Genomic DNA, 15,278 nt, shown 5'->3' with positions numbered 1-15,278 from the left:
CAGGAGTCTCGGACTTGAAGGAGAAAGTTCCAGAGGAGGAAGACACTTCAGAAAAAGAGCCCAAAAAGCATGCATGCAATTTCGTCTCAATATTAGGCAGAATTCTAAGCTGGGCCTGTGTGGGATGAGACTCTAAGAAAACCGGCAGAAAACAGCATCTCGGTGACTTAGGAGCTGAGCAAAAATTTCATAAACAGGACACAAAAAACACTAACAATACAAGATAAAGATAAGTTGGATAACATTAAAATTAAGAACTTATGTTCTGATTACAAGTTCATGAAAATATTTTTCTCCTAGGAGCTTTGTTTCTTTAGTGCTTATGTTTAAATCTACAATTCTGGGCCAGGCACAATGGTTCATACCTGTAATCCCAGAACTTTGGGAATCTGAGGTGGAATGATGGCTTCAGCCCAGGAGTTTGAGATCAGCCTGGGCAACATAGTAAGACCCTGCCTCAACCAAAAGAAAAAAGAAAAAAAAATTATCCAAGTGTGGTGGCACACACCTGTGGTCCTAGCTATTCAGGAGGCTGAGGTAGGAGGGTCTCTTTAGCCCAGGAGGTCGAGGCTGCAGTGAGCCATAGTCACATCACTGCACTCCAGCCTAGGTAGCAGAGCAAGACCTTCTCTTAAATAAATAAAAATAAAATAAAAACACAAAACTGGCCTGGCACAGGGGCTCACACCTGTAATCCCAGCACTTTGGGAGGCTGAGGCGGGCAGATCACCTGAGGTCAGGAGCTCGAGAGCAGCCTGGCCAACATGTGGAACCCCGTCTCTACTAAAAATACAAAAAATTAGCTGGGTGTGGTGGCAGACGCCTGTAATCCCAGCTACTCAGGAGGCTGAGGCAGGAGAATCACTTGAACCTGGGAGGCAGAGGTTGCAGTGAGCCGAGATCGTGCCATTGCACTCTATCCTGGGCAACACGAGTGAGACTCCGTCTCAAAAAACACCCCACAAAACTATGATTCTGGTTATGTTTTCTTCTATAGGTCTAGAAATGTTTCTGTACAGAAAATAGAACAATGCAATGTGGTATTTCAATATGGGGTGCCTTTACCCACTATTCAAAGTCAGGTAGTGTTTAGCAGGTTCAGTTCAATTCCTAATCTGCCGCCACCTCAAATTTTAAAGTCTGGGAGTGGGGTTCCCCATCACCATTCTAACGGCATCCATGGCTACATTGGGTGAGGATGGGGGGCTGGTCAAGGCAGAAAAGTGTCAAGCAAATGTGTTTTGTGAATCAGATGGCATGGTGTCCTTTGGATGATCAATTGTCAGGTGGTGGAGGCTGCAAGCCAACAAAGTGAGGTCCTTAACAGATGTCAAAGGGAGGAAAAAGTAGTGGTAAAATACATCCCAACTGAACTGATTCTTAACAAAGATGTTAATGCTGAAACGGATAGTGAGTGAGGTTGTCAAGATGATTATGATAGTAATGACCAGTATGTGGCTATTTATCTTTTGCCATAAGAAAAAAATATTTATTGTATCGCTAGCATAAAACATTTTCAGTAGTTAAATTTTTCTTTAATTGCCAGAATAAAACATTTCAAGCTACTTAAACCTTAATGATGGTGTGTTAGAAGTATTTTTCCTTATTATTCTACAAGTAACTTCACCTTCCCCAGAATGAAAATAGCAATACCAACGCTTTTTTTCCCTTCACTTCTTGAATCAAGTGAAATAAATTAATCCTTCAAGTCTAGCCATGACATTGTTTTATAAATATTATAAATTAAATTATATTGTATACTTATTGGTTAATTGAACAGCCCCTACTATATATATTTTTATATTTTCAAATAATGTCATCACATTTCCAGGTGATTTTTAAATAACCCCAACTAATTTGGATTAATAAAAAAAGTCTTGATGGACAAAAAAAAAAACAACCACAAACTATTGTCATCAAGTGAGATTCGAGGCAGGGTAAGGTGAAATTTACATCTCAAAAATTCCAAGTGTATTTGAAACTGTTAATTTGGTATATGACAATTGATTATGATTGTCTAGGAAGTGTTAATGTATTGGTTTATTTCACAATTTGACACAGGAGAGTTACACATGTATAGCTTTTCTCCTGCTTTTTGTATCCTAAGTAAATCCTCACTGAGTCAATCATAAATGCCATATGCATATTTATTAAAATCAAAAGATAACATCTTTAGTGTTCTTATTAATTCTTCAAACACTAAATTTCCTTTTGTGTTGAACAGTGCATATCCCCAAGTGAAAGAAAAATCTCAGCTGTGGTTTTACAGCTGGATCCACACTTCTAATCAGAGGAGAAAAGGGCCTGATCTCACAACATATTTATATAGTTTTTAAACTTTCTAAGATAAATGAAGCTCCACTATGAGTAATGCCTAATGGTACAAACACCCCTGCTTTAATGATTGCCTAGTAACTATATACTGCAGGCTTGTGAGGTTGCTAAAGAGGCTGAATAAACAGAAATATTCAGGTCCATTTCCAATTCAGGTGGATAAGGGGCAAGAGCAGGCCAGATTTTTTTTTGTTAAAATTGTTTTTCCATAATGGTATTGCACTAAAACATCTTTCTGCACTAAAATTTACTCTTGTAAATGACTTCTGCAGATAAGCATCCAAACCAACAAGTAATGATTTAAAATGTAAAAACCATGCAAGAGAATGGAACCAACACTACTTCATTGTTTGGTATTAGCTGGTTTCTGTTCTTAGAGTGACTGTACCGGGGGATGATTTTCTACTGTGGCTCTAACCTTGCAGTCAAATCTTATATTTGGACATTATTTCAGCAATTGAATGAACAGATACAGTTCCCAGTTAAAGGTTGTATTAAAAGGGGCTGGGAGTGATTATGATAATTATTTATGTTTCGCTTTGGCTTGCTTCCTACATAGCAGATTTAATTCCCTAATTATGTTTTGCTTTAGCTTAGGTAAAATTAGCTTGCATTCTTTTGGCACACACCAACTGCAGTTGGTGGAGGAGGCCTTCCAAAACCATAGATTGTTGACAAGAGTGGCTAACTAGATTAGAATTAAATTTACTGAGTAAAATCCACAAAAAGCCTGAGGCACATGTAGATAATGACAAGCTGACTATGAGGGAATGTAGTTAGGTCATAGGAAAACTTGTTTCTGGCAATGGACACTCAGAGCTCATCTGCGGAGTTCCTGATGTCAAGATTTGGGGCTTCCTAGGTTGGTTACCATGCTGCAGACAGGGACAAGCATAGTCTGCAATATTTAAATTGTATAACTATAGGCTTGAGGATACAGTCAGAAATGATTTGCTACTCAATAATTTTGTCATTTGGCAATACTAAGACATGATGACATATGGTTTGCTCTTTGGAATTAACATAAATGTTGTCATTTGACTGAAATAAATAATTCTCTTACTCCATGACGGAAACAGTTTTAGGTTCTGTGTATATTCCTTTATCTTTTCACATGGAAGGAAGCATCCTGTTGTATCATTATGTATAACTCTCTGGGTTTTTGGTTCAGTGGGTTGGAGGATATGGCTGATGAAGCCAAGGACATGGTTTAATCAGAAAACCACTTGGCTCCCAAACATCTGTCTGCATTCCCACCTTTAAGAACTCATTTCCCTGGTCATTTCACCCTTAGAGAGTGTGCTATAGCTCAGCACAAATACCTCTATTCCAGGGTTTGGAAAATAATTACCCTCAAATTCTTTAGTCAGTGGGTCATCAGCATCATTGTTATGATCCAAAAAAAGGATGTAAATAATAGTTTTCTCTATTTGCAATATATTCAGTATTACTCCTTCCATTTTAATGCCAAAAGGAATTTACTGATTAAGACTCATGATTCATTTTTGTTGTAGGGATTTATTTTCCTCCTGTTTATACTTCTATCTTTCTCCTTTTTTACCCTGCCTTTCAGTAATTTTCACTGTAACCCTGGGATATCTTTTAGCTTTATTATTAATTATTATTATTATTTAGCTGTTTAATGAGGCTTCAAAAGATTTAATTTCTGGAGCCATCAAGTCAATACCCTTTCACATCTATTTGCTTTGACTGTAATAGAGCCTGCCTTTGTGCAAAGAAAGTCTTAGAAAGAGTTAATTTGCAATAGTAGCAGAGACTAATTCTCAAGAGAGAATTTAAACCAGCAAGTGTCCTCCTGGTGGAGAAGCAGCCCCAGGCCAGGCTACTGGTGAGGAAGTTAACTCCTAGTGTGCCACTTCTGTGCAGTAGGTGAGATCCTCAGCCAACCTTCAACAGTGCCGGTTTTAAGGTGGAAACAGAATGCTGTCAATTCTCCTTCCAAGGTACTGGATTTTGGTGGTTAGAGAATGTGGTGTCCTGTGATTTTTATCACTGTTTTATTTATTTTTTTTCCATTTCACAAAAACAAACAAAAAATGATGGGTGGGGGTTTGCGGTGGTGGGGGTGGGCAAGGACTGATTTCCGTGTAACATGATCCTGCTTTAATTGTATTTAGGTGAATACAAGCTATTTTTTTCCCAGTGATTTTTTTTTTGAAAAATTGGGCTGCATGTATAAAAGGGATTTGCTTCCCAGAGATGGTGTCATTTCATATTTCTAACTCTTAACCCTGAGTAAAACTTATTATTATTATTTTTTTCCAGAAGTTTGCCAGTTAATTGCTTGAGAAGTATTCAACATCAGAATCAAGAAAATTGATTGCCTTGCAATGTGTGAAAGTGCATTTTGAAAAGAACAAGGAATGCCCTTGGACTTTAAATTTTTACTATCAGTTTGACATCTAACTTTTACTGTCCAGTGGTTTTCTTTCATCTTAAAGAAATCTAGTTATTCTAATATTGAGCAGTTTTAGAGTATACTTAATAAAGGAAAGTGGTATAATGAACAGGGATGGATATTAAAGGGATAAGTGAGGGAGTAACTATCAGTGCCAATAAAAATAAATAAATAAATAAATAAGTACCTGTACTCACAGGATAACCTGGAGATGATTTCTAAGCCTCTGACTTTTAGCCCCAGAGTTCTAGGTAAAGTTCTTCCTTGACCTCTCTTCTGGGAGGGAACTTTTCACAGTTTATTAATCAATCCCTTTCAGGGTCTTTGCAGAAAAGATTTTCTCTGCCCTGGTTTGTGTCATATTTGGGTCTAATTTGGAAAGTGGAGCAATTAAAGAGTCAAAACCTTTCATTAGGAGCCTGCCATTAAAAAAAGAAGAAGAAGAAAGAAAGAAAAAAAAGGAAAAAAAAAAAAAAGCTTTGATCTGTAACCCTTGGACTGAACATTCTAGTCATTCATCTTCCAAAATTTCAAGTGCAAGATTTGGTTGTGGTTTGATTTTACGTCTTTGAGACACAGCTTGAATGTCTCAATTTTATTTTATGCATTCGACACATTTTTAGGGATCTGGTGATTTGGGAAGGGCTGTACCATATGGTCTTGGTGAGGTGATAGATTTTCACATTCTGGAAATTGGCAGCAAAGGGTAGGAACTGAATTAGATGTGGAAAGGGAAGATTAAGCGTTTGGGCCTAATTCACTCATCTCATGAAAAATCTTCTGAGACGTGTAATTCCCATAAAATCTATTTTTACAAATACGGCTTTTGTTTGGTTGTTTTTGGTGTATATGTACACGTGTCCTCACACGTAGGGAGTAATTTTTTTAAATTCTCTCAAAAGTAGAGGACATGACATTTAGCTTTTAAAGCTATGACATTTAACACTTCTCAGTTAGTCCCTCAGGAGAGATCTCAGACTTAGGGGGGTCACAGAATATAAAACAGCCCGCTACACATTCCCTGAAAAGGAGATTGTATAGAAAGTTAGGAGCTGAGGGGCTGGTGCCACGTTCTAAAAGAAAACAGGACAGACAAATCGTTTTCATCTGAGAATTGTTTTTGGAGAAACACTAGAGTCAACGATAGAATAAATCAGAGCCAGGTGTGTATATATATAGGGAGGATAAAAACACCCTGGCGGCAATGAAATTTAAGAAAGAGCAATTTAAGAAGAAAGGGGTGCCCTGTGTGATTCCTCGCGGTGGGATAGAGGGAGCTGAAGTGTAGGATTTTCCCTGATCTTTCAGAGAATTCAGATTCAGGAGGCCTGACATTTAATCTGGTGTGTGCACGGATTTCTCCGGCTTGGTGGGGGTTCTGCGGAATGCAAAGCTCCTCGGGCGCTTTCTGCCTTCACCTCTTCCGTGGTCTTTGATCCCCAGTCCCCGCGCAGGGCCGCAGCGGAGCCAGGTCGTGCGCCCATTTCTCGCACCTCCACGAGCCCGCGGCTGGCGCCACCGGTCGCGGGACGCGGGGCGCGGGGCGGGACCGAGGCGGGGCGCTCCGGCGCGCAGCGGGTTAAGCGGCGAGGGCGGTGGCGAGGGGCGGAGGGAGTGCGGCGGCTCCCGGCTCCCGGCTCCAGGGGCCCGCGTCCCGGACAGCAGCGGGTTAAGTGCCGCCCGCGCGGAGACGGCTGAGTCCGGAGCCGCGGCTCCGAGCTCGCATTCGGATCCGCTAGAGCAGGAAGATGGCGACGGACGGCGCGAGCTGCGAGCCCGACTTGTCCCGGGCCCCGGAGGACGCGGCGGGGGCCGCGGCGGAGGCGGCGGTAACCGAGTTCCCGGGGCGGGCGCGGGGCGAGTGTAGACGCGGGCCGGGGGCGGCGCCGGGGTTCCAGCTGGACCCGACTTCGCACCCCCGGGGCGTTCCGTAAGCCCGGGACTCTCCGGTGCCCCTTCATCGGGGCGCCCCTTCATCGGGACGCCCCTTCCTCGGGGCGCCCCTTCCTCGGGATGCCCACACGGCGGAGGCCGGGGGGAGCGGAGCGGCCACCCGGGCTGGGGATCCCTCCTGTCCCTTCCGCGCCCCACGGGAAGCGGCCCCGGGTCGCCCGGTTCTCCCAGCTCCCTGTCTGCGTCCAGTGCGACCCCTATGCCCACTCCCTCCGCTGCGGTCGCTTCTGGCCGGGGGCGAAGGCTGGGACGTGTTTCCTGGCGAATTTGACCCCCCCATTGTTCACCTCTCGGTGCGCGCGTGGTTGCAAGCGCGTGTCTCGGAGGTGCCTGGTACCGCTCAGCGGACCCGGGAGAGCAGCTTGGGGGAGGTGGGCCATCGCCCAGCAGGTGTGGGGATGCCCATTGTGTGCATCTGGTCCTGTGCCTTCGGGAGGCCCACTGGGAGAGGGCCGTGTCCAGATGTGGGCGCTGCTGCCGCTGAGGCCAGCGCTTTAGGTCCTAGCAGCCTGCTGCCCCATTACTTGGTGGTAGTGATTGGGGTGTGGTGGATGGATTGGTTCTTCCCGAGGCGATGCTCGGGAGAGGTGGAGGTTCTGCACCTGGTTTCAAGACATTGTTCTTCTCTGGAGTCTAGAAGCCGAATGCGCTACCATTCTTGACTGGTCCTTACTTTCACCCCCTGAGTATCCCGGTGTAGAGACTCGCTGGTGGTTTCCAGCCTCTACTTTGGGGAAGGGCTGGACCCACATTTCCTGGGTGGAAAAGGTTCTCGGTGTTTGGGAAGCAGCTTCGCAGGAGCTGCAAGGAGCTGCAGAGAAAGGCAGATCTGGGAGCGCCTCCCACTCTTGGCCTGATCTGGCTGCTCCCGCCGAAGGATGGGGTGGGATGGAGCGAACGGGGCGTGGACGCCCCCCTCTTCCTATCAAGACCTGAGCAGAATCAGTGCAGAAGCGGGAGAGGGCAGGGCCGGGCGTAAACAGCGGGGGCTGCTTTAACTTCCTCCCACCCTCTGGAGGTAGGGCTTTCTGGAGAGGGAGAGGAGAGATGTGGAGGAAGGTACTTGGGGTGAGAGGAGCTGAGCCTGGCAATGGAAGGAGAAACAGGGGGAGGAGGACTGCTAATTTCCACTTGTAAAACTGGCAAGTTTTGATTTGAACTTTTGGGAAAATTGAGTTTCCATTCTTTGCATAGAAAATGAGAACTTTAAGATTTCAAACGAAACCTGCCCACTTATGTGAATCAGCTCCCCTCTGTGGGGCACAGTAAGGAAACTAGCTATTGAGACAAGGCTCTCTGGCAAGTGGAAATGATTTGGTGCCTTCATCCCCAAAAGGTGGGAAGGGGAAGGACGAGGAAACAGAAAGAGGGTGTGGGGTGTGTGTGTGTGTGTGTGTGTGTGTGTGTGTGTGTTTCTTGTTCCCCAGAAAGGTTGAATTTGTTTACTTAATCCACTCAGAATGGGTTTCTGTTACCCTCAATATTTTAATCACCTGACAATTAACCCAAACACAAACATCTGACTGACGGTCTGTAGAGCTGATATATAGTTTTGTTTGGTTAGATCGTAAACAAAACCCAGGACGCCAGGCAGATTTCTGTGTTAACAAGGTCAGTGTTCCCTCTCTTCTGTTTAAAATGTTCAAGTCTGATTTTCACTGCTGATAGTTGGGGATTTGATAATTTCACCCTTGTTAATGGGCAGAGCCATGGAAAATCTGCGAAAGTGAACCTTCTTTGCTATTTCCATAGAATCCTTTAGGGTTGCGAGATGCAATAAGGATTCTTCATCTAGTAGTTTAAAAGCCAGTAATAATTTCTGAATTTTTAGTAAAATTTTGATGATGGCTTTTGTAGTAAATTGGGCCTTTTATTTTAGTTCTCCAAATAGTTTTGACTTAATAAGGCATGGTTCTCTCATATCAGCCGCTTGACCTATAGACTGATTTTTAAGTGAAAGGAAAGCTAGTGTAGAGGAGTGATATGTGTCATCACAATTGCTCCTTAAAAATCAAAGGCGTTTTATGCATTTTGGGTTCTTGTTGACTGATATTTTTTATTTTAGTGAACAATTCACTTTGCATTTTGGAGATTTGTTGACTTTCAAATTGGTTTACATATCGTGCATTTTTATGTATACATTTGGCAGTAAGGAGTCAATGGAAGCTCTGAAGCAGTAGGCTATTTTTGAAAGTGAGTGTTTTCACTAAGCTTTGACTATTTAGATTGTTGCTTAGAAACAAGCTTAATTTATAGTTTTCAGTTTAATATCATTTTTAGTGGAATGTTTTAAATTTAGTTTGTGATCCTCATTCTTAGCTGTTTAAATCCTGAAAGCATCCCAAGTTTAAGGCTGGGTAACAGCTACATTATTCAGTAGGATCATATTAATAGTCTTTGCCGTGAACCGTGCCGGGAAACCTGGGCTATTTTCAGTGCCTTAGCCAAATGTGATGACTTTTATAGGCCATATTGCTGTTTCCACTCTGAAAATAACTCCTAATGGATAAGGCAGTATGGAAAACGAAATCTTCATGCTTTTTATTGTCACCAAAGAATTTTGGAATGAAAGGAAAATGGAGATCTTTTTAGAGCTATATTTGGGAAGCCAACCAACATTCTTGTCATTCTGAGCTTTTCTGGAGCAGCTAATAGACAAGAAGTAGGTATAAAATGTGTTGTCATGGTGGCAGTGACAAAGAAAAACTTGGACAATGGTTTAAAATGCACGACAGTGATGTTAAACAAATTAACAGCTGAACTTGAAATTTTTGTTTTCCAGGTGACAGTATTGAATGTAAATGCACTGAAAAGAACTTTCGTAGCCAATTGCGCTAAGCATTTTTTTAAACTAAATTATAGTTACATGGCAGCTATAGAATGTTGAAAGTTTTGCAGCTTAATTTTTAAATAGGAAATAAAGTAGATTTAACACACACTACTGAACACTTACTGAGATACAGGCATCATGAGTATGATCTTTGCTGCCCTAAAGTAATACATTCCAGTGATAGAAACTGACATATGCCAAGGAATCAAATTGGGGATGATGGTGTCATGAGAGGCAAAAATGATTTTGCATTAGAAGTTTGGAGAGGAACAGTCATAGAGAGGGTCCCTAGTGGATGGATCTAGAAACTTCCATAGAAGGATGACATTTGAAGTAGTCCTTGAGACTGAAGGAGGATTTGGACCGGCACTGCAAGAAGGAGTGTGCAAATGTGGTCATATCCTAGGGAGCCATATGCGAAGGGCTTTCAGTGATGAGCATAGAGGTTCCCAATCTGGTCTCAGCTATATGGTTCAGAAAAATAGCTTGGAAGTTGAGGACATTGACTGGAATATTTTTCCAAAGATGAGAATATAACTGTTTTCAATGTCCTGCTTCTCACTCTTTTTTTTTCTTCTTAAATAATAGGTTGTAGATTTCTGTTTGCCCCAGTTTTTGAACTTTATTGTTATTGTCGTTGCTGTCGTTGTTATTGTATTTCTCACAGCAGCAATTTTGTTTAGAGAACATTTGTCCTCTCAGTGATTGAATCCATGCCTAGGCTAGATTACCAGTTGGTTCTATCCTTGTGTGTTTCTCATAACTTTATGAGGTGAGAAAATGTTTCGCAGCCTTGGTACTTAGACATTTACAAATATCTGCTGTTGATCATGTGGACGGGAAGGCTGTGGCTGGGAGAAAGCAGCCTCCTCCTCCGAGGAGAGTTGTGTGAAGTTTGTAAAAGAAAGCAAAGGTGGTTAGCACAATGCCAGGCACATGGTAAGTGTTCCACAAATATTTACTGAATGAAGAAAATGAAAAGAAGCTCACCAAGAAGCTGTGTCATAAAATTTAATGTTGATTGGCTAATTAGAAAACTCACTTTGTGTGTTACCAGCTTTCTTATAGTGAAATTATTGGCCTGTGACTTGTAATAATTAATGTTATAGATATTATAGATCTTGATCCAAAAAGATAACCCTAATTCTTTTAAAATTTTCATCTTAATACTGCCGCTTTCCAAGCTGCTTTTCTCAATGACTTCTTAGATTCTTTGCAGGGGTTTTTTAAAAGTTTAATTTCCAACACTATTACTTTTCTCTTTAGATTCTCCCTTTTCAAAATGATGATTGAGGCTGCACCTCTGCCATCCTGCATCCTTCCAATAATAAGAGTCAAGGCCACATCACCCATTGGGGTGTGGAGGAGAGGATGATTGATAGGGGGTTAAGATAAATGTGGGGAAGTTTGGAAACAGGAAAGGGGAATAAAAGGAAAGAATGGGCAGGAAAAAAGGAGTTTAGGCAAGGCTTTAGAATAGCCTGCAATTTCACAGAAATGTGGGACTGGGATTTCAACTTTGAATGTGCCTAGGAAGGATGGAGCAGTATCCCCCAACTTCATTTACTTTGCTACCCAGGCCTGTCTGAGTATTGCTTTAGAAGGATACTTTATTTGAACATACTCGATTACATTATTCTCTGTTGGTGCTCCTTTGCAAAGCTTATGTAACATGGAAAAAGATTTGTCTTTTCTGTTGGTAGTTAGGTAAGGAATCAGAGGGACAGGTACGAGAGATGATGATGATGACATCGATATTGAAAGATTTTTAAAATTTTAATGTTTTAAATAACTTACACAAATAACGAGATCATATTATTAATGCTGTGTACAGCATGATGCCTTCCATATAGAAATCCTGATTTTAGAGTAGGGGGAGATACTCTCTTTAAATAAATTGTTAGTAACCAACTAATACGTTGGGGATCAGTTTAAAAGGTTATAGTAAATGTAGAGTAGTCGAGGTAACATTGCTGTGTGGAGTGAGTACTTGTTTGCAGATGATTTGCAAACATTGAAAAGACAAGATGGTTCCAAAGGCCTGCGTCTTCATTTGGCCCAGCCTTTTCATTTGAAAATCAGTGTGCAGATATTTGCCACCTACAGATAATCAAGACTATTCTTTAATGCATTGTAAGCTTCTTAAAGGATGGTTATTACATTTGAATGTCTGCTTGCCTGTGGAGCTGATCCATGTCCCATGTCGGGCTGATGTAACATCGAAAAACTGAGTTAGGGTGAAAATAGATGTTTGTTTTATTTGAGATGTAGTCCTTTTTTTCCCTAAGGAGGAAATAGAGACTGCGGGGAGATCTGAAAGGAGGAAAAGGGAGGTAGCTGAGCTTAATTATCAGAGGCTGTCACCCCTGAGCCACTTTTCTGCCATTCTTTCCAGCTTTCTCAGCTAAAATTAGTTACATCCATTACCAGGTTTCCTTCCTGACATTGTTTCCTTGTCAGTATTACCTCCTTTCAATAAACTGAGTTTCTTGTCTTGCATCAAAGACCCCAGACAGTGTGGTTGATTTGAGGTGCATGACCTTGGAGAGCTGACACCAAATAGATCTCATGTTCTCGTACTGTATGTTGTTTTAAAGTGGAACATCAAGCAGCTTCCCTAGTTTAGGTTACTCTAAATGATTTTTGAAACACTGAGTGAATCATCTAATACAGTTGCTTAGTTCCCCCTAGAGTGGGCTGAAACATTGTATCTTAGTAAGATGGATGTACCTGAGACATCCTTTGCACACTTTCTGTTTTCATACTGTGTGCAGTAGACATTTTATACCCGAGTATATGGTGGGGTGGGGGCAGGGGGAGCATGTTGGATAAAATAAGTGAAGAAGTAATATTCTTACTGTCCTGACACATCTAGTAGGAGTGAGAAAATAGAGTTAATAGAGATAGTAAGTTTACTATGAGGAAATGCACAAGGCTGGACATGATTAACTGCCAAGTGAAGTAATAGAGCAGATTTTAAGACTGAATGGCGAGAACAAGAGATTTCTGGAGTCTGGAAAGACATTCAAAAGTGGGTTTGAGCTATGTGTTGAAGAAAGATAGTACCCAGATGAATCAGAGGAGAATGGAGGATTAGGAAGAGCAGCATCAGAGGTATGCAACCCCATCACAAAAATTCTTTCCTCCTTGTAGAGAGAGAAATCGGGAAGATAATCTCAAGGCAAGAAGTAACTTCAGAGATTTGAAAATACTTTGAGATCTTGAGAAGTATGTACTTTTCTTCATGAAAACCCTTACAATTAGCCGAATTCTTAATATAGTGCATGTTCTTATGTACCTAGAGAGGTGAATTTAATATTTTGCATGTCAGTGATACAACCTTTGCATTGTGATGGTGAACTTTCAAGTTGATTTCATTGCTTTTCCATTTTGATAGCCCTTATTCGTCCCCAAAGCATAAATCTTGCTTACATAGAAAGTTCTAAATGCATTATTATTAGCATGCACTATTAAACTGGGAGGAAAATACATTTCTCTAACTTATGAGCAAAGAGGCAAAATCAGTTTTCCTCAAGTACCTCACAAAGGCTTTTAGGCTCAGGAAATGACCTAAATGAATTTCCTCAGTCCAGTAATCCAGTTACCCTGATGGTACATGAAATCAGGACATTTAGGGGCTGGAGGAGATTTAAGGGATCACTTACTCCAGCATCCTTATTTTTACTGATGGAAAACCTGAGATTCAAACAGATGAAATGATTTGCCCTACTTTGCTGATTCTTCCCTAGCCACATTGCTCATCACCCCACCTTCCAGTCTGCCTGCTTTCTCCTGTGTAAAGCTTACTGATGGAAAACAGGCACAACCTGCTGGATTTTAAATTGGAAGAGAGGCTCTTGGTGTTGGTGGGAAGAGCCAGAGAAAGTGCCTGAGTTTGTGTTTGGTCACCAACATATCCCCCAGCAGCCCTGATAGGACGGACGTGTTTGAGGAAAGATCTGAGGGGGGTGTCTCTGCCATTGTGGCTCATAATGTCTCCTGAAGGCATTCTGATAATCAATCAATGTTGGTTGGTTCGACTAATTCTAAAAGGGTATGGGTAAGACTTTTCTGTTAATATTTAGCTGTATCTATTGAATTCCCCACATAAACCTAGTGTTTTAGATTTGGGGAGGGGGAAACTTGGTATTGGCCTGTGTTCAATTCTGGAAATTTAAGATGAGTTGACTCAGCCAGGGTCTGTTTTGTCTATTCTGTCTCTTTCTCTCTTTCTCAGCCTGTATGAGAAAAAATCCTGAAGAATGCCCTCCCCATGCTTGCCCCAAGTAATTCAGAGCTGTTCAAAACTACAGTGTTGAACAGTTGAGTTTGGGATTATTTCTCCTTTTTCATTTATACATAATATATCATATATATGTATATATTATATATAATTATATAAGTATACTTTTAATTTTAAATAAATTATATATAATAAATTGTAATATACAATAGATTAACATACAATAAATTAATATATATGACTCGTATCCTAAACAAGACATACTTTGTATTTGATGACCAGATTCTGGATTAGTTGAAGCTGCCATGCCAGATTTTTAAAACTAGGTGTTAAGCATTTTTTCTGGAATGCTTTTCCAGGCAAATGTAACAGGCAGAAGAGTGGCCTGTGGAATTGAAATCTGTTTTTCTATTTTTTCTTTTTTTGGAGATGGAGTCTTGTTCTGTCACCAGGCTGGAGTGGCACGATCTCTGCTCACTGCAACCTCTGCCTCCTGGGTTCAAGCAATTCTCCCACATACAGCCTCCATAGTAGCTGGGACTACAGGTGCACGCCGCCATGCCTGGCTAATTTTTTTTTCTTTTCTTTTCTTTTTGTATTTTAGTAGAGATGGGGTTTCACCATGTTGCTCAGGCTGGTCTCGAACTCCTGAGCTCAGGCAATCTGCCGGCCTTGGCCTCCCAAAGTGCTAGGATTACAGGCATGAGCCACCGTGCCTGGCACAGGTCTGGTTTTACTTTGTTTTTAGTTTCTTTTCATCACTAAAAAATAGCTGGATTTTTCTTTTTTAATTGGGAAAAGCAAGTTCAGTAGTAAACTTTAGTCTGCGAACATGTCTGCTGTGATTTTTTTCTGGGGGGAGTTGGGGATTTGGGGGTCGTGTTTTCATGAGTGCCCTGATAGATGCCTTAATTTTTTGTGTGAGTGGCAGCATTTGAATCTGTCCTGTCTTCTATCCAATTTGAAAATTAGATTATCAAGGCAATCTTTTATAAACATTATATGACTTAAAATAGTTCGTTTGGCTCTTAAACCAAGAAACTTTAATATTTTTTTCTATATCTAAGTACTTTTGTACCATATGCATCTAAGATTAATGCCACTTCATATATATATGAATATATATGAATATATATTGAATAAATATATATGAATATATATGAATATATATGTATATAAATATATATGTATATATGAATATATATGAATATATGAATATATATGAATATATGAATATATATGAATATACGAATATTCATATATTTATATATATTCGTATATGAATATATATAAACATGTGAGTATATATATTCATATATGAATATATATATTCTAACAAAAATGTAGTTTTTGTTAGAATTTTTGCTTCTGGGGTTATTTTTCTAAAAATGCTAAAGTGCTTTATATTTATAAAATACTTGGAGTCTTAAGATCTCCAGCATCTTTTCATGCACAGTACTTTTTTTAACCCTGTTTTGCCAGAATAGAATTGGAAATAA

General features: G+C 40.8%; 1 protein-coding gene across 5 annotated transcripts in view; it reads left to right on the top strand.

Annotated features, from left to right (window-relative positions):
• Positions 1–6,343: 6,343 nt before the first annotated feature.
• Positions 6,344–15,278, top strand: part of CTTNBP2 (cortactin binding protein 2) — a 159,631-nt gene continuing 150,696 nt past the window's right edge. For 2 of the 5 annotated variants that reach the window (XM_055392151.2, XM_055392150.2), the window contains exon 1: positions 6,346–6,582. In XM_055392151.2, the coding sequence (XP_055248126.1) occupies positions 6,502–6,582 (81 nt within the window). In that variant the 5' untranslated portion in view covers positions 6,346–6,501. Of the gene's footprint in view, positions 6,583–15,278 lie in introns of all 5 variants that reach the window. The other 3 variants (XM_055392153.2, XM_055392152.2, XM_019031726.4) reach the window with 3 other exon arrangements.

The sequence above is a fragment of the Gorilla gorilla genome, chromosome 6, assembly GCF_029281585.2.
Source record: "Gorilla gorilla gorilla isolate KB3781 chromosome 6, NHGRI_mGorGor1-v2.1_pri, whole genome shotgun sequence".
Classification (NCBI taxonomy): domain Eukaryota; kingdom Metazoa; phylum Chordata; class Mammalia; order Primates; family Hominidae; genus Gorilla; species Gorilla gorilla.
The sequence above is the reverse complement of the archived record's forward strand: the minus strand, read 5'-3'. Positions and strand labels throughout refer to the sequence as shown.